Below are 18,817 nucleotides of genomic sequence, written 5' to 3'. Positions count from 1 at the left end.
TCTATTCTATCATCATGTCTGTATTTATTATTCACTTATGACCTGCAGACAAGGCAGCCATGTGTATGTAATGTAGATCTGTAAAAAGAAACTAAATGCAGTTTTAATGTCAGATATGTCTGCTTACTTGTCAGATGAATGTGACTGTAAATGCATCGACGCAGCGCTCTGTGCTTTGATGGGAAACAACAACAGTGATTTTATAGTTGTTACTTACTAGTTAAGTTACTTAAGCAGGCCTTTGGAAAGAGGATGTGACCCACTCTTAGGTTCATCATCCAACGTCATGTAATGTCACACCTGTTGTATTATCTCAGGCCATGCTTAGGTTTCTCTTACATGATATCATCTTTTCACATAAGATGAACTTTAGGAAATCATTTTATATTCATTATCACTCCCATACTGTTTGAGTCACAAGTTAGATTGTGGAGTTTTTTTTAAGATTTATAGTTTTATTAACAATACATGAACAGTGTAGAACAAGCTCTTTATAAGAGTAATGCATTCAATTAAGTAAACTCGTGAAGCCTGAACCATGAAGCCTAAATGCAGCACTAGTGGTAGTTCAATGACTTTAGAGGTTGTGGAACTAATTGAAATGGTGCTTGTTGAAATGTTGGGGCACATGAAGAAACAATAACAAACATGAATAAACAAGCAGTTGTTGGTATTAACAGATACAGATCTATTTTCTGCTTTCGTAATTAACTCATGAAACACAAACATTGTATATTCTACTATACAGTAGTTAGAAATGGTCTATTTGTCTCCTTTGTATTCAGTATTAAAAGTCATTCAATTTGAAGTTGAATTGTGCAGATACCCTGTTTAGTTAATATACTCATGAACACACACACACATGCATGCTAATATTAACCCCACACACTCCTTGGCCTCCTTCTCCACAGTTCCACAGTGGCTCAGCCCTCTGAAATGCCTCCATCTCCGCTGGTGTGGGAATAGCTGCTGTCGCTGTGTGTCGTCACCTTTTCCCAACTGACAAGCTGCTTGACTGGGAACAAGAAAGCGTCTCAACGTTTTCTATCATCTGTGTAGCATTTCACTGGAGATCAGGACTCACAGGTCTGCTGTGTGTAAGCTGGAATAGGAAACAAATGAAGAAAAATCCACTAATAATTGCTTTATGGGGTGTATTAGAGGGATTGGTATGCAAATGTATGTAATGCTCTGTAGACCAAATCAGAATGTTTTAAACAAACCTATCTTGTCACTTCCTGGTAGATGAGATTTAACACTTATTGCATCATAATGAAGTACATTTGTTTTGATATATATTAATTTAAGAAAAGTAGATTTCTATTTTTAAAATTCCTAATCACAATCAAATGAATCTCCCATACGATTAGGCTGCTCTAAATTATGATGCCCACCTTCACCTCTAGTTTTACCAGTGGGTAAAATCAGTGGCCAAATCAGTGTTTAATCCAATTTTGCTTCTAATTCAGACAATCGATTGTAATCTCATTGGAAGGCTTTTTGTTTTGCATTTGAAAGCCCCCCATATTTAATGAACATGTGCTCGGGCACATGGATATTTTAAGTTATTAAAAAAGATTTATTCAGGCATGCCACCCCCCACCCCTCCCCGCACACGTTTTTACTTGTATGTAACTATTAATTTGCCAAAGATCTGGAGCCTCATGTATAAATGATGCATCAACATTCAGACTGTGTGCTAATCAACTAATCACATTTTCAACATTACACTCAGTGTCAGATGGAGAGACACATCAGGCCACACTCAGTCATTCATACTACTAGTTGTCTAAACACTTGAAGAGACATTGAACAGGTCTCAGTGGATAGTGGCATGAACAAGTTGCCATCATATCCTACTTCTCCCTCTCTTTGTTTTAATCTAAAGTTATAAAAATGGTTCAGACAGTCACATGATCTGACAGACATTTTATTTGAAGCACTTAAAACTTAACCAGATGTTAATATGTCAGCCTGCATGTGTCAGCTTGTTTTGGAGTTCTTCTGCCCCCTAGTGGCCACATATTGATTGACTCAGCTTGAAACAAAAGCAGCAATGATTGAAAGAAGAATAGTTTATTGATTTCATGCAAAATGTGCATGACTGCTTTTGACTTGATTGTATCATTTGAAGTCAGCATGACTATATCAACATTTAGCATGCAAGAGTTTACCTGTCATTTCATCATTTATCATTCTCCCTTCTGTCTGTGTCATAGCAAAATAGAACACAGAGGAACTAAACTCTACTATTTATAGTTAGTGTCAAACATGAGAGAATACACAGACTCACACATTTGTGATGTGCATACAGGAATGTAATGAATGTTTAGATATGTGTGAAGTTTCACATATGTACAAGTAAATGTATGCATGGATCTGCTATTTTGCACATGATTGTAGTGATGAATGTATGCACACATTTATACGTGAGGCCTCCAAAGTATTTGTAATTAAGTTGAATCTGTCAGTCAGTGGTTGGGGTCAGGTGGCCCCTAATAAAAACACCATCAGCAGAGGTGCAGCAGTTTAGAATCATGAAAGCTAAAGCTCCCAGTGTTCAGTAGATTAGCTTACTGTGATGCTGAACTACAATGAAATGTGCTTGGTAGGATTGTTACATAAGTAGTGTTTTGTCGTTGCGATAACTTGGTCTAATAGGTGAAGGTATGAAATGTTCACATGCATGCTACATGAAGAACAACTGACACTTTGTGTGAACATGAAGTAAGTTCAGAAAAGGGACTCTAAGAGATCTGCATATTATTTCTAACAGCTCATCTCACTTGGAAAAAAAAAGCCAAGAAAAGAAAAGTCATTTACTGTATTGAAGAGAAAAGGAGCAGCAAGGGATGCTACTCCTGAGCCCCCCCCCATCCCTCAACCTCTAACCAGCCATAACACTTCCTGCTAATATTCAGAGAAATACGAGTATGTGGCTGAACAGCACTGTCAGCTAAACTCTATAGTTTTTTATTTTGAAGGCATGTGTGCTGTCTACTTGTGTGCCTCCTAATTTCACTCCCGGCCAAACTGAGCAAATTATCACCCCAAAGAGTACGAAGAGAAAAAGTCTAAACTGTTTTAAATAGAGGAATTGAAATATGTCAGCTTCCCCACTGTTCCTTCATGAGCTTTGTTTCACATGCCCTCTGCAACCTGTTACACAAAAAGTCTGCTTTTCACAATCTGGGTCTTTTCTTATTGTCAGTTTGCTCATTCTTTATGTTGTCATGGAAACATGTTACTCAACAGTTACATTGTGGGACACTTTCCATCTACACCAGGCATGTCCAAACTATTCCATAAAAGGCTGTGTGCCAACCAAACAGGAGCACACATGATTCAACCGATCAGGTGTCTGAAGACTGAGATCAGTTGATTAAATAAATCAAGTCTGGTCTGCTCCTGATTGGTTGAATGTAAATCTGCAGCCACATGAACCTTCGTAGAATAGTTTGGACACCTTCCATCTACACAACCACCCCCCCCCCCCACACACACCAAAAAAAAAAAAAAAAACGTATTGAAATGAGCCCAGTCAGTGTTCTGTCTCTTCTCACCATCATGTTGGTGTCTTCCACAGCTGCGCCATTAATCAACCGAGTGATTAATACCAACTATTTAAATCATTGAGTTATTGTTTTTAGCCATTTTTTTTAAGGATAAATGTCTAAATTCTCTGTTTTCAGCTTGTCAAACATGAATATGTTCTGGTTTCTTCAGTCTTCTATGACAGTAAACTGATAGTGGGACATTAGAGAACATAATCCTGGGTTTTGGGAAACGGGGATCGACATGTTTCAACATTTTCCAACATTTTATTGACCAAGCAACTAATCAATTCATATAAAATTGAATAACAGATGAATCTATAATGAAAATAATCGTTGTGTGTCCTCAGATCTTAAACTGGTGAGGTACATGTTCTCATTACTGGGACGATGGTCAACACTGAGAGGAAGACCCAGATTGTTAAAAAAAAACCTCAGTGAAAGTAAAAGAACCAGAGAAAGGAGAGTCCTGGTGTTGAAGCTTATAGCTGGGACTCTTAGTAAAATCATGTGTGCTCTGCTTGTTCCTCTCAGCACTGTTCGGACTCATGAGGAACTGTCATGTCATCAAGTATGAACAAAACAAAATGAAATGTACCAAGACAGAAACCAGTGAAACCAGCAATATCATTCTTTAAGGGTGTTCATTCTTTCTTCTGTGTACTTGAATATATATATCACCATGTACTATTGACCAACTTTTTATTCATGGATTGCATTCAAGGATCTCACCATAGAAAGGAAACAAGTAGCATATGAATGACATAGAAATAATGGCATGGTCTAATCTATTAGGATTTTTCTAAGTGGTAACACGATGCTAAAGTCAGCCCCCGCTCCTCCTCATACGTGTACACTGTATCCAGAAAAAGAGCTTTGAAGTAAATTATTTAATATATTTTTAGAATTGTTTTCTATTCCTGTTCTTGTGTCCTATGGCATGCATTCTTATCCACCTCAAAGTATGATTATGTATATATGTTAAATAGAGAAGCAAATCTACACATCAACCTAAAAAAAACCCAATACCACTGTATAGAAATTGTATTGGCCTGCACATTTCTAAGGCTGTGAAGTTAATTTTATTTTTAAAACTTGCATACAAATGTATATATTTTCTTGATTTTTACCCTGCAACTAGGATATGTAGAGGACAAACTATCCTGTAACGACTCACAGAATACACAGTCATGTTAACTGTATCTTGTGTGTACAGCAGAGTTGTAGATATATCTAAGGAGAAGCCTTTTTTTGTTATTGTTGTTAATTATTTCATCACAGCAACACTGTGTGAATATGTATATAAAGGATTCACCGTGTTGGTCTCTACCTCTTGAGCTCAATAACTTGGCTTTGTTTACCTCCACACCTTTATGATTTCATGTGGGGAAGAATCGAAAACACTTGAATGTCCATTCAAGCTTTTATACTGAAATGATAAAGAGTGCCCCATCCCCCACTCCCCCCTGCACACCTTTCTTGCACTCTCTAAGTGCAAAGCGTTCACCTGAAATTTTTAATCATCAGATGTTTGTATCTCAAATCCCTACCAATAGCCAAGGGTTACCTGACTGTTAGTCAATTTTCACTCTTTGATAGGATAAGACCTCATGGGGAGGGAAAGTCACCATTTACTCCACAGCGGCTGTGTTCAAAGCTCTGTTGGATATTTCAGAGAACACTCAATTTCAAATTTCACTTTACAAACAATCCTGTTGTGTTGACTCATATTTACTGCCATGCTGCAGACAATTAGACCTGTGTTTGATTATGATTTGAAGGCTGTACTGGTTCAAAAGCATTTTATCCAATCTGAAATCTGAATCCTTTCAAATCCTTCATTGAATTTATCTCGGTTTAGCTTCACACAATTACAACTAAACTAAATGCAGTGATTCAGTGTAGACCTGGAATCAGTTTTAAGAGATTAGTGCACCTACTGTAGGTCATTTGCTATCAGAACCCAAGAACCCATCCATAGTAGTATGGCCATGAAGAAAAGTCTGTTCCCATTGGCTGGAGGTGGTTATTCTTAGATAACTGCACACTGCAAATAGTTTCCAAAGTTTTCATCTTGAGAGCACACTGTCTGGAGGCAGAGAGAGCTCAGTGTACTGCAGCTTAAAGGAATAACTTCACATTTTGGGAAATATGTTAATTGGAGTTAGCTGCTATTATGCTAGCTAGCAGCCAGTTAGCTTAGCTTAGTTTAGCAAAAAGACTGGAAACAGGTGGAAACAAATGTAAACTTTGCTTACCAGCACAACTAAAGAATATTAATAAGTTTGATCTTGTCTGTTTGATCCCCTGTTTACCTGCAACTACAGCTTTTACACTTCTGTTTTTGTACAGATGAAACAAACAAGATTGAAAATGTAAATCAGGTGCTGGATTTTGTATCTTGTTATCTTTGGACAGAGCCATGCTAGCTGTTACAGTTGTGTCCTGTGTGACATAAAAAAATCAACAAAAACAAGTAAGTGTAGAAATGCACATTAGTTTCATCTATTTACTTGTGTTTATTAACCTGCAGTGCATTGAGTTGTACTGCTCAGGAATATGAAGTCACCTGTATGTCCATATGTTGCTCTCTAACAGACTTTGCTCTTGTTACCCTGACAACGTTCATACTTTAAGATCATGTGGCCATATTTGAATGAATAATAACCACACAGTAACCACCCTCAGTACTGTGCATTATGTGTTACAATGGATCATCTTGTACCCATTCAACAAGAACTGTGTGAAGAAAGCTGATAAATTGAAGTGAGGCATGCTGTGTGTGTCTATTGGAAACTGAATGGGACTTTTCTCAGGAATGAGCACAGCTAGCAGCGGTACAAGTTGTCACTCTCCCTCCCCATCGCCTCTATGAACTCTGTGTAGATAAAGTAGTTTCCTATATGTTTTATTTTGTGTTGGAATGAAGTACTTGAATCAAATGATGCTCATTTTGAAAAAAAATTGTAGAGTAATAACTGACAAACTTTGTGTGAGAGACTAACCACAACTCAGCAACTACTTGACTATTCGGATTCATATAATTTGCTGTCCTAAACAATGTTTGTATATTTGATGTTTTAATCAGATGCATTGTAATTTGAATAAAACTTGCAGTATATACAGTACATAAATGTATCTATTAAACTCTGCTCCCAAGCACTGTACATCAGAGTACATGATTAGGTAACCAGCTGACAGTTGTCGTTTTGGAACGTGTGAAGGCAAAAGGAACCATCTGGAAAATAATGAAGATTAAATGTGACGTTTAAAGAATGCCAAACCTGGTTGTCTGATAGTGCACACAACATATTACAATAGAAATACATTTAAGGGACATCAGTAGTATCTGAACTACTCATATTTAAACCCTAAGATACACAATCTAAACTTTGTATCTTAATAAAATCAACATGTCACATACATCCATTGACACCAGTACTGATGTGACACACTATGGATCAACTAAAAATAAACACACAATATATATATATATATATATATATATATGTATATATATATAGCTCTATCTACACATACAGCTGTACAAACATTTATATGTTGAGAAATAATCTCAAATTATGTCACAAAAACATTAAATATGAATAATAATCTCATGCATTTGACTGCATGAGTCTTCAATGACATCATTAGTGTTTTTCACCCTGAGGTCCTCGCTGTCCTCTGTCAGCTGATGGATTTGGTTATTTGTGTTCAGCTGATCTGCAGTCTTCCATCACAAGAAAACATCACTTGATCTCTGTGACAGCTGAAAAACACACAACAGGACAATGTTTTCATATATTTGAGCATATTTTAGTAAGAAGCCTATTTTGTAATCTGCCTGTTGTCATTTATTGCAAACTCAGCTCTTTTTCAGTATAAATGCAATATAATGTACATGTCCACAACACTAACTGCATCAGTACAACAGTCACTCTGGTACTGGTACTGGTGCTGGTGCTGGTACTGGTACTGGTACTGGGTAGAGTATGTAGACCATGTAATGAATGGTACCTGTGTGGTGAAGCTTCCTGTCTGATTGGGAACATAGTGTCTTAGTGAAGTTCCACTCTGGCTCTTATTGCAGTGGGACACAGCCTGCTTCCTCTCATCCTGGACTGTAAATTCTTCATGGAACAACAGTGGAGAAATGTCTAACTGCACAGGAAACACACGGAGAAGTTAAAGGCACATCATGATACACTATCTGTGTGATGAAATGATCCCAAGTGTCTGAGCGTACTGACCCCTCTGTAAAAGTCTCTTCCTGGTATTGATATAGAGAAGAGGCTGACTTCATCACCACTCTGTTTGATCTTTTTCACAATGTCCTCATGCTCCATGGTCTCCACAGGTTCCCCGTTAACTCCCAGCAGCAGGTCTCCATCCTCCATCCCTGCCTCCTCAGCTGGACTCCCCACATCCACCTCCCGCAGCACATGAACTGGGACCAGGACAGAAATCAACACAAATTCAGATGCAATGAGAGATAGATTGAGTATTTAAGACTAACACAGGTCCTCTAGATACTATACAGAGCTTCAAACTTTACAATAAAACATTATTCTGACATGGAACATTAGAGACAACATAATGAACTGAACAAGCACTGATGATATGCAAACTATAGAAAGGTTTATTGCACACTAAAATGTATTACGATTGATGCAATGTGTAGGTGTAGCTACATATATGAATACATAACACTCTGCATGATGGTAACTACATCAGAAGGTGATGGAACATTCAGGGAAAACGTCCAGCTGGTCTGATCACATTCAGGATGTCAGTTTAACTTTGATTGGGTTTTTTCTTTTGACAACTTTCAGACAATGTTCAAAAAATTCTCAGATAACATACTCATACATGGTTAAAATGTTTAGTGACTGTGTCTGAGCAGGATGTCTGCAGTTGAACACATTGAATATGAGTTTATAAGATAAACAATTAAATATTAATCATTGGTATATAACAATTATACATGAAGTACATGAATTTACTGACATGTATTACTTACATCATGTTCATGTCAGTTCTGTCAGTTGTAAAACAATAATTCCTATTTATATAAGTAATCTATTAAGCTAAACCGTGGTAAGTGGCAGAAATGTGAGGGATGATTAAGCAATTACAAAATAAAGTTTTTCTTTGCTGCAGGTCTGATGGTGCTGAACTGAAACTGGGATTTAATGTGTCATAATAATGGAAAAAAATCTCCCTACACATACACACACATATACACATATATAAAATGTTATTGTTGTTGTTGTTGTTGGCCATAGCTAATATTACTTTCTACAGCAGGAAATGAGAAATATTCCACACCTTTTAATACCTTCCAATACTTCCAATATTACGGGTTTTTTTTCTTTTTTGGAAACTGAATTCAAGGTTTTTAAGACTTCTCAGTAAAGTGGACAGTCTACTGAGATTCAGAACTCAAACTGAGAAATTCAGCCACAAAACTGAAAAATGATTTTTATTTATTTCAATTTATTTGTATTCACTTTCAATTCAATGTCTCCCAACAGCAAACACATACAAAGAAACTTACATTGAAGCTTTTTAAGACTTTATAATACCTGATGATTGTTAGAGTGTATGACATATGACTGTATAAATGATGTGAGAGCTGTACGAGGAGATGGATGTGATCATCTCGTCGTGTTTCCATCAGTGTATCTCTCACCTATCTGTCGTGTGACCTGCAGCTTCTCTTGCCTCAGCAGGAAGCCGTACCCGTCACTTCCTTTCACCAGATGCAAAGTCTTGACTGTGTGAGGGAGGCTGCTGAACTCTGCCAGCACAGGAAGGATGGGCATCTTCCTCCTTATGTAGCAACACTTGCTCTCACTGTCAATGACCAGCACTGTCACTGAGTCTGAGCTCTTCTTCAGCTGAGAAGCAAATACATGCAGGAGTTACACACACTTCAGCAAACACAATTGACTGTCAGTTCATTAGATTTAAAGGAAAACTCAATTCATACAGTTCTGTTGAGAGAGGAGAGTGAGAGCGTGGTCGTCATGATGCCGTTGATCCAGATCAGTCTGTCTCCACTGCAGACACCGGCTCTCTCTGCTGGACCATCAGTCACTGTGCTCACCATGTACTGGCTTTTCTGACCTGGTGACACATCTGATACTATTATCATAATCATCTATATCAGCAGCTGTGGCTTGTATAAAACTGTTGTTATAGAAACAGTTTCTAACAAGATAAGTTTACAGACAACGTAATTCTCTGCTGTCTGCTAATAATCAGTCTGCTTACTGATGTGATTTTAGTTTAGAGTTGAATCAACACATCCATGTGTGGAGATGTAAGGGACATTATCAGACACTACTGTCTGCACTATGACAAATGTACTATATTGATATATTACTAATAGCTCTGTTCAATTTTATAGAAAGTTAGTCCAGGTTTTAAAATACCTGCCTCCACTGAACACAGTAGAGGAAAGGACTTTAGTTTGTGCTGCTCACAGGATTTTAAAACATTTCAACTGTTAACCAGAGTCAGTGTGTCTTTTACTATCTGCACACCTCACTGTGAGAAATAGTTCCAATGAAAACTGTTGACAGTAATCTGATCTGAAATAAGATGTTGTTGAACAAAACAAAAAAAGAAAAACTATCTGCACAGTTTGAAACCGCTAGACAAGAGGAAATGTTTATTAATGACATTTGGGAAAGCCCTTCCAGTTATTAAAACATATATATAGATATCAGTAACACTCAGAGCTAACTGAAAGGGAGGTTGCACATGTCTTTAGTTTGTGTTTCTGTGTGTGTGTGTGTGTGTGTGCGTGCGTGCGTGCGTGCGTGCATGCTTGCATGTGTGTCTTAAACTTTCTTCAACCAGCAGGAGGAGCTGTTTCCCACTGACATTTAAAACCAGCAGGCTCCAGCTGTGAATGTTCATTAGAGGATGTTGTAATAGAGGGTTTATGAGGGTGCAGAATTTATGAGCATGTATAAGTAGAGATGCTAGAAGAGGATGAAGAGGAGTGTGGCTGTGCTCTGTGTCACTGTGTATGTTTGGAGAAGAGAGCAAAGAGGATGAGTTTAAAGAAGTCAATATTTTGGGTAATATTTGCTTCCTTCTGAGAGTAAGATGAGAAGATTTATATCTATGCCATGCCTGTGTTTAGTACAGAGCTGGAGTCAGGTGTTAGAGAAATAAGGGATAGAGGGAGAAAGATAGATGGTCAAAAAAACAACAGCAACAAACAAACAAAAACAAAGCAATAATCTATATCAGGGGCATTTTATTCTCACTCTATCTGTATTCTCATGATTTAAAAAAACATACTGAAAACATACAATCTAACTTTTAAGAGGAGTTGTGTGAAAGTAAAATGTTATCCTGTGGTAATCCAAATGTCCAGCTTCTAACTAAGCACAGTATCAACATATTTACAGTGTATTCTTATGGTGAACAGAGATGAAAAAGTGAATGAATCATGAATGATCAGTGGAGCATCACAGCATTGTGAGTGCTCATTGGCTCTTCTGGTGTAATAAGTAAAACCCATCAAGCCCCAGGATCTCTGAGAAGCTGTTAATGAGTAACAGTGACAGCAGGGTGTTGGTACCTTCCACTGAGATGATGCTCATCCCCACACCTTGCTCTGGGTGTCTGCTGATGTGACACAGTCTGGGCCTGGAGCAGTGCCCCCCTTTGGTGGCTGTAGCCAGTGTCTGCAGGTCCACACCCATACACACTGCCTGTAGAGAGACATTCACTGAAGAGTCAAAAGAATCAAACTGAATAAGAACAAGTGCACTGTAGAGCTGTAGAAACATCATCAAACATTCCTTTTAGACTTTTCCTAATGTCACCCCAAATATACAAAAATGGAAATAAGAAGCAGAATTTTTTATTTTTGTGCAGCTGATACCTATCTTTATATTTGAAAATGTACACATTATTTTTTCAAAATAAAACAAATCAGCATTCAAACATGTTGTATTCATCATATTCTATTAAATATTCTCCTGGACCATAAAATAGTGTTTTTTAATGTACCCCCCCCCCCCCCCTCCCCCCTAACCCCCCATAAGATTAAAGACCATGTAAAGTGAATTCAGTCATTTTCTTCTAAACACATTAAATAGCTCATAAATGGATTTCTAAAAAAGGTGTAAAAAGCATTTCAACCATTTTGATTTGAATTGTGGAGCTAGGCTTCACAAACTATGTTTCAACATTTTTGTGTTCATGATTTAGTGGGCGGGTCTGAAAATCATAAACCCGCCCCTGCTGTTGTAGAAGTATAAATACATTCAGCACACACTACTACTACTACAGTCTACAGCAGGGGAAGGCAACCTTTTTGACATAGAGTGCCAGTTTTAATCTTTTTGTTAATGAGTGTGCCATAATCAAAATAAGTTAAAACCTTAAGTTAAATTATGATACAAAATACAAAAACATCCATATAGGCCACATGGAAGAACATTTTAAAGATATTTTTCCATTATTTACAACGAGGGTTTAGGAATTATGTAGCTATGGATCCCATTTTCAAAACACTGCTTTCAGTAACTCATTTAAAACATATTGCATTGGGAGGAAATGTCAAAACAGTGCATCAGTGCATCAAACAAAAAATGCATATTATATCAGAATGCTGCAGCGGTGCATTTTTACACACCACGTTTCAACATGTGCTGCTGGTCAGTTCGGTCTGTAAAAACTGAAACATCACAGCAACTAATGTCTGAAATACATCTGTTCAACACACTGAATCACCACCTGCCTGTGAACCTTTCTGCTTTTCTTTTTATTTCTCTGTACATCGTTCAGCAGTAACAGCTCATCAGTATTTAATTGCAGACAGCTGGAGCGCGCAGCTCGTGCTTGACACTGCTGTTTACAGGACGCTATAGTTCAAGTGCAGATGCTCACATCATTACAGTCGATGTTACAGACATGCCAACTCTCCTGCATATTGATAGCGGCTCCTTGACGCCCACAAATAAGATCCAATTTCCCGGAATCTGGTGTGAGTGACTGGGGTGAGTGAGCGAGCAAGAGCACGCACTAGAGAGTGACTGCACGCATGTGTGTGTGTTTGAGAGCAAAGCGTCCTTATAGCTTTGTGTTTCCGCTTATTAGACCGATCGCATCACACCCCTCGCCCCGGACCGACACCAAACTGTGTAAATAGGTGTAGCGGTGTTGCCATCAGCTACCTATCTGAACGGGGGCCCTCTGTGGGAGATGTGTGTAGGACAGCGGCACGACCAGCACTGTGGGCAATGTGGGTGGGAGGGCGTGCTGTCAGTCTAACTAAAGAAGACAGGCCACGCATAGAGCAGGTGCCATGGTTAACAGGTGATTTTAAATGCTGTCGATAGGGTATACTGCTTTTGCCAGTTTGCCAATGACTATGCTGCGGCGTGCCAAACGTGGCACACGTGCCTAAGGTTGCCGTCCCCTGGTCTACAGTTAGCTTCGAGCTAGCCGCCGAGCTAGCCGCCGGGCCAGCCGCTGAGCTAGCAGCAGAAAGCTCCAAGACGTAGCGTCCATGTTTCTGGTAGAGGTGGTGACTTTGATTGACAGGTGACACTTGGTAGGGGGCGGGGTTACAGCAAACTCGGCGGGCACTCCCACAGCGTTTAGTAGCAGAGAATGAGGTTGAGTTGTACACAACTTTGAAGCCTAATTTCATATATTTGGCGATTTTTTTAATCTTTCAAATTTGGCAAGGTGGTTAACAACACACTTTTCTGTGGTATGTCAAAGTCAGAACACATTTATTCTTACTTTACACAGACTTTATAAAGAAGTATTTATTTATTAATAACTAATGGGGGATTTATGAATGAGAGTTGGTGTAGAGACTAATTAGGAGTTGGAATCTGAACAGTATCTAAGGGCTGAATATGTAACAGACTGCAGAGAGGAAACACAGCTGCTTTGGCAGTTACAACTGTGAGTCTTTATTAGTGTCAGCACTGTGCACATGAGAAAGGAATGAAACTGAGCAATAGTGAATGTTACTGGTTTCAGATGTGCTTCTGCTGATAGGAGAATATATACTGCAATCCTAACCTACATGTGCAACATGTTAATCATGTTACTGGTGTGAACTTGAATGTGTTGATGTGTGGAGGTAAAACAACCCCAAAAAATATCATGCATCATGATTAAAACAGACTTCAGTTATATTTTGAAGTCTGACATCTGTATGACACTGCACAATAAGGAAAATTACTGCAGATATGTGCGTGTGAACCAGATAATGTAAGTGTGCATACCTGCTCATACTCGTCTGGCCTCAGCACCAGGAGAAATAGATGTAAGCCACATGCCTGGATCTTCCTCACCACCTATCAAGTCAAATTAGACACAGAGAGATAAAATATATATGATAGTAAAAATGATCTAATAAATGAATGTCAATGGCATCTACCCTTCTCCATTTTCATCACTAATACCTGTCAGACTCTGTTCCCTAACTATCCAGATACATTTCTTCCTAAATGACAAGTAGCTGCCAGCAATCTGTCTTTTCTTTCACTTACTGGAAGTCACATGGGTCAGTGCTCAGTCCTGCCTGTCTACATTTATTAACCTGCTCAGTACAGCAGTCATGAGAGGATGAATAGTGGGATTTAAAGATGCTGTAAGGTCCACTGTTTCTGTCTCATCATCACACATTAAATGTTGCCTGGTGTGCTTTGACCTACTGACCTCCTGTAAAGAAAGGGGCAGCATTATAAAGGTATGGTCACATTATAAAGGTATGGTCACATTATAAAGGTATAGTCACATTATAAAGGTATGGTCACATTATAAAGGTATAGTCACAATATAAAGATATGGTCACATTATAAAGGTATGGTCACATTATAAAAGTATAGTCACAATATAAAGGTATGATCACATTATAAAGGTATAGTCAAAATATAAAGGTATAGTCACAATATAAAGGTATGGTCACAATATAAAGGTATAGTCACAATATAAAGGTATAGTCACAATATAAAGGTATAGTCACAATATAAAGGTATGGTCACAATATAAAGGTATAGTCACAATATTATATTATTATTATTATTATTATTATTACAATTTTATCTTAAGTTGCACTTTGCTGACTCGTCCATGAGTTCTCCAACATCAGCTTGTAACAGTTCTGACAGGACATGGAGACACAAGTATTGGCAACAAAATGTATTAACAATAATAATTATCATGAGGCTAGATTAAACTCCACATGGGATAATACACACTGAACACTGAATCTAATATGGTAGTTTCTGTCACAGGTATAACACACATCATGTCATCTCACAGTCATGTCTACAGATAAACTGTATGATGACAACTGTTCTATACACGTGGTGTTTTCACATGAAGACTTATTGCATTTATTTTTGTGTTTTCATGTGATTTTAAATTGTTGTTTACTTTTTCAATCAATCAATCAATCAATCAAGATATCAACATTGAGACACACATTTATTGTTGTTGTATGTAAGCATTTTAATATTGTAATTAGTCAAGTTGTAGCTTATTTTAACTACTTAATATACTCATTTTATAAACTCATCATAGGTTCTCTGTAAAATCTTGACCAGGAAGTACTCAGTAACCACAACTGCTAAATAAATCTGGTGAAGTGAAAAGAATAATCTTTCCTCTGACATGTAGTGGAGAAGAAGTATAAATAAAATGCATGAAATGGAAAACTCAGAACTGTACTTGAAGGTATTATTTAAATAAATGTACATAGTTTCTTTCCACCACTGCATTGACACGAGGCTGAAGACGCTACCTTAAATAACACAAGTAAGAACTGTCTGATCCTTAACTAAAATCCAGTCATTTCTGTAACATATTATCCTCACAGTGTGCTTTCACTAACCTGTCGTCCTGCCAGGTTACAAAACATGTGGACTTATAAAGCACAGGTGTGTCTAATGATATATATAATGTCAGCATTTCATTTAGCTGTGTCAGTGTTGGTCGTATGGTCTGAATGTTAGGAAATGTAATTTTTTAATGCAACATGGATTCATATTTATTTGTTTTTTCCTCTGACTGCAAATAAAAGGCTGCCTATTTTTCCATCACACCATCCTGCTGGGGTGATGTTTGTCTTCCTTAAGCTTCACCATGCAACCCAGCACCTCACCTTACAAAACACGTGGTTGGGGTTATTCACACGTCAGTTAATGGGAGTGATTAGTCTTTGTTTACATCAGTCAGCAAAAAAGTGTGCATCATTTGCTAATGTTAAGATAAAAAGATGATTATAAGTTTATATACTGTTGATTTATGGTCAATATTTCACTTATCATTTTATAGCAGCTAAGATTAAGTGTAGAAGCTGAGACAGCAAAATGAAACATTATGGTGTACTGGACAGAAGCTGTGCAACTCATTTGAAATGTTATAAGGAGTGTGTACTTTGACTTTGTGCTAATTGTTTATGTGGACAAGTGAGTCACCAGAGACAGTAGAAGTGATCCTGTAGAGTCCATGAACATCCACACAAGACTTCATGGAAATGTGTCTAGCAGAGTCTACACGCTGATGGATTATTATATAGAATAATGAACACTAACCCTGTAGAAGTCCATGTTTCCCACATATTCATCATTGACCTCCAGCAGTCTGTCTCCCTCTCTTAGTCCGCTGTGCTCTGCAGGGCTCCATGGCTCCGTACGTCTGATCTCAAAGCCTTGGCCGTTCTTCACTACCTGCAGGTAGAAGCCAAAGCTCTGTCCCTCCAGACGCTTCAGCTGGCACAGTCTGGGTGTCCGGCTGTGGTCCGGCTCTGGACACATTTATACAAACAACACCTTCAACAACAGGATGCTGATGGATCACTATAGAAAAGGATTTTGGAAAGTTCATAGGTTGAAATGTAACCTTACCAGGATCATCAGCGATGACTAGAGCTGGATTATCAATCCCTTCCTTTGGATTGAAGGTAAAACTACAGAGAGGACAACACAGCAGGGGGGTTAAATACAGTTCAAATGATGCCCTTCATATTTTTATCTGCACTGTGGTATAACCTTTTTAAAGGACCATACCACTGTTTCTACATGTTAGTCTTCATTTCCTATAAATCATAAACACTTCATCACTGCCAACCATTTTAAAATATGCTGGACAGAAACATGTAGTTGGTGGCCTTTTATTGGTTGAAGACAAAAATCTCATCTCATCATTTCGTTTTAAAAAAGGCTCAGTCATTTCCTAAAACAGCTGGTCAGTGTAGGTTTCAGTGAACTCGGCATACACTCCCACAGCGTATTGGGAGCAGAGAAAGAGGCTGATTTTCACACAACCTAATTTCATATATTTGTTGATTTTTTTAATCATTCAAATTTGGCAGGGTGGTTAACAACATACTTTTCTGTGGTATGTCAAACTCAGAACACATATTTATTCTTACTTTACACGGACTTTAATGATATATGTGAATACAATGAGGAACCTCAAAGTCTCACATGGGTTATGTGTTATGAAATTCCTGTAGTTGGAACATTGACTCATTAATAAAATGAATGACAAGTAATAAAGTGCGTGTGTGGTCAAAAACAAGGCAGCAGTACCTGTGTTAGCATCACTTTAAGAAGCCAACATGTCATTATTGTGGTCAAGGCTGCTGAAAGTATCCAGAGTTATCTGGACAGATAAGAGTTGTACACATCTAAACTCACAGCCCAGCTTTTATCTGCTTTAGTGTTATTGCTGTTATCAGTGCATAGCAATGAACAGAACACACTGTCAATGCAGCACTTTGTCTATTGAAGGAATGATCTACTGGAAATGGGTGGCAGTGAGATCCAGGTTAACAGGAATACTGTGTCTGGACTGCAAACAATAAAGCTTTCACATCATTGTTTTGGGTGGAGACATACATCCAAACATTGATCAGTAAAAAACAAAACCACTGTACGACAGTGAAGTAAGAATATACATTTTGTAATTTGAGTTTATCAACACTGATTTGGTTTGAACATGTTTCATCTCCATATATTTACTTACCAGTGCACTATGAGGTTGACATAAGACATAAATGCTGCCTAACCCTGGCAGTAATGTAAAGTATGATTTGTAGGAAATAGGTTAAAACATAGATATGATACTTTAAAAAAGCAGAAGATATCTGCTTGTTGGGAGATTTTAACTTTAAGACATGAACTTACCGTGGGAATTCCATCTCATCCAGGCAGCCTGTGTGAGACACAGAGAAACACTGACATGAATTAATGAATGAATAATCACAACTTGGTGTAGAAGCTGCTGCTACACCAACACCACCTCTCACTGCAGGCTGCAGGCTGAATGTGGAGCCACCTCCCACTTTCAAAAAGCTGCATAATATCAGCCAACATAGTTTGCATGAAAACATTTTTCTCTGCAGCTCCATGAACGGTTAGGGTTAGGGTCAGATTAAAAAACACAGCAGATTTTCCTCCATATCAACAAATCACTAATATGAGCTGCCTGTGTGAACGTTGCTACATTTACAACACAGCTAACATTAGAGTTATGCTGAAACAGTTGCATTCATTCATGGTGTTCTCAAATAATGAAATACAATCATCACCTCGGCTTATTGTGTCAAAGTACAAACTGAATATGTAAAAACGTTTCTCCATTTGACACAAAAGCAAATAGCATCACACATCTGAAGCCTTTAATACCAAGATTCTGGTAAGACTTGTTCATTTTAATCCAGCATGAACACAATCAGTGTGTCCCTCTCTACCTAAACATGGAGGGCAAATACATATCCACTGTATATATCATCATACACATATACATTATACACTGTGTGTGCATAATACACACCAATGCATAGCTCAGAGAAGATGTGGCTGCCACCAAAGTCATTAAAACAAAGTGTGTTCACTTTCTTGATGGTAATGGATTGAGTTGCTGGTTAACTCCCTCAATGACATGAAACAACAGCTAACAGGCTAATAACACTGCTCATAACTGACTGAACCACAACTCTGCTCCTGTCAATCACCAAAAGGCCTACATGGTTCCATCAGTGCAGATCTAAACATCATACAAACACGAGAAGAAAAAATAGAGCACCTGAACTTGTGACAAATAGAATAGGATGACAAATAAAAGCCATACAGTACATCCTAGTGAAAATGTCCAAATAAAACCTTTTTATTTGGATCTTCAACACAAGCAGCACTGCTCTGATGAAAGTAGTTTGGAGACTATAAATATTTGGCTCATCACTGGTCTTAGTGGGATTTGTATGG

The 18,817-nt window shown here is 38.0% G+C and overlaps 2 protein-coding genes across 2 annotated transcripts in view; one reads left to right on the top strand and one right to left on the bottom strand.

The window, feature by feature from the left end:
* nlk2 (nemo-like kinase, type 2) overlaps positions 1-3,477 on the top strand; it is a 34,005-nt gene extending 30,528 nt beyond the window's left edge. Inside the window, exon 11 of the mRNA XM_053321337.1 lies at positions 912-3,477. Within this exon, the coding sequence (XP_053177312.1) occupies positions 912-966 (55 nt within the window). The 3' untranslated portion in view covers positions 967-3,477. The remainder of the gene's footprint in view (positions 1-911) is intronic.
* Positions 3,478-7,083: 3,606 nt separating this feature from the next.
* LOC128360654 (Na(+)/H(+) exchange regulatory cofactor NHE-RF3-like) lies at positions 7,084-17,825 on the bottom strand. The gene is made up of 10 exons (XM_053321138.1): positions 17,738-17,825; positions 16,454-16,515; positions 16,142-16,353; positions 13,826-13,897; positions 11,155-11,287; positions 9,547-9,683; positions 9,247-9,454; positions 7,805-8,001; positions 7,572-7,715; positions 7,084-7,323 (listed from the first exon to the last, which is right to left on the bottom strand). The coding sequence occupies exons 1-10, from the start codon at positions 17,749-17,751 to the stop codon at positions 7,291-7,293; spliced, it is 1,212 nt and encodes a 403-aa protein (XP_053177113.1). The 5' UTR covers positions 17,752-17,825; the 3' UTR covers positions 7,084-7,290.
* Positions 17,826-18,817: the final 992 nt, after the last annotated feature.

The sequence above is a fragment of the Scomber japonicus genome, chromosome 6, assembly GCF_027409825.1.
Source record: "Scomber japonicus isolate fScoJap1 chromosome 6, fScoJap1.pri, whole genome shotgun sequence".
NCBI lineage: Eukaryota > Metazoa > Chordata > Actinopteri > Scombriformes > Scombridae > Scomber > Scomber japonicus.
The sequence above is the reverse complement of the archived record's forward strand: the minus strand, read 5'-3'. Positions and strand labels throughout refer to the sequence as shown.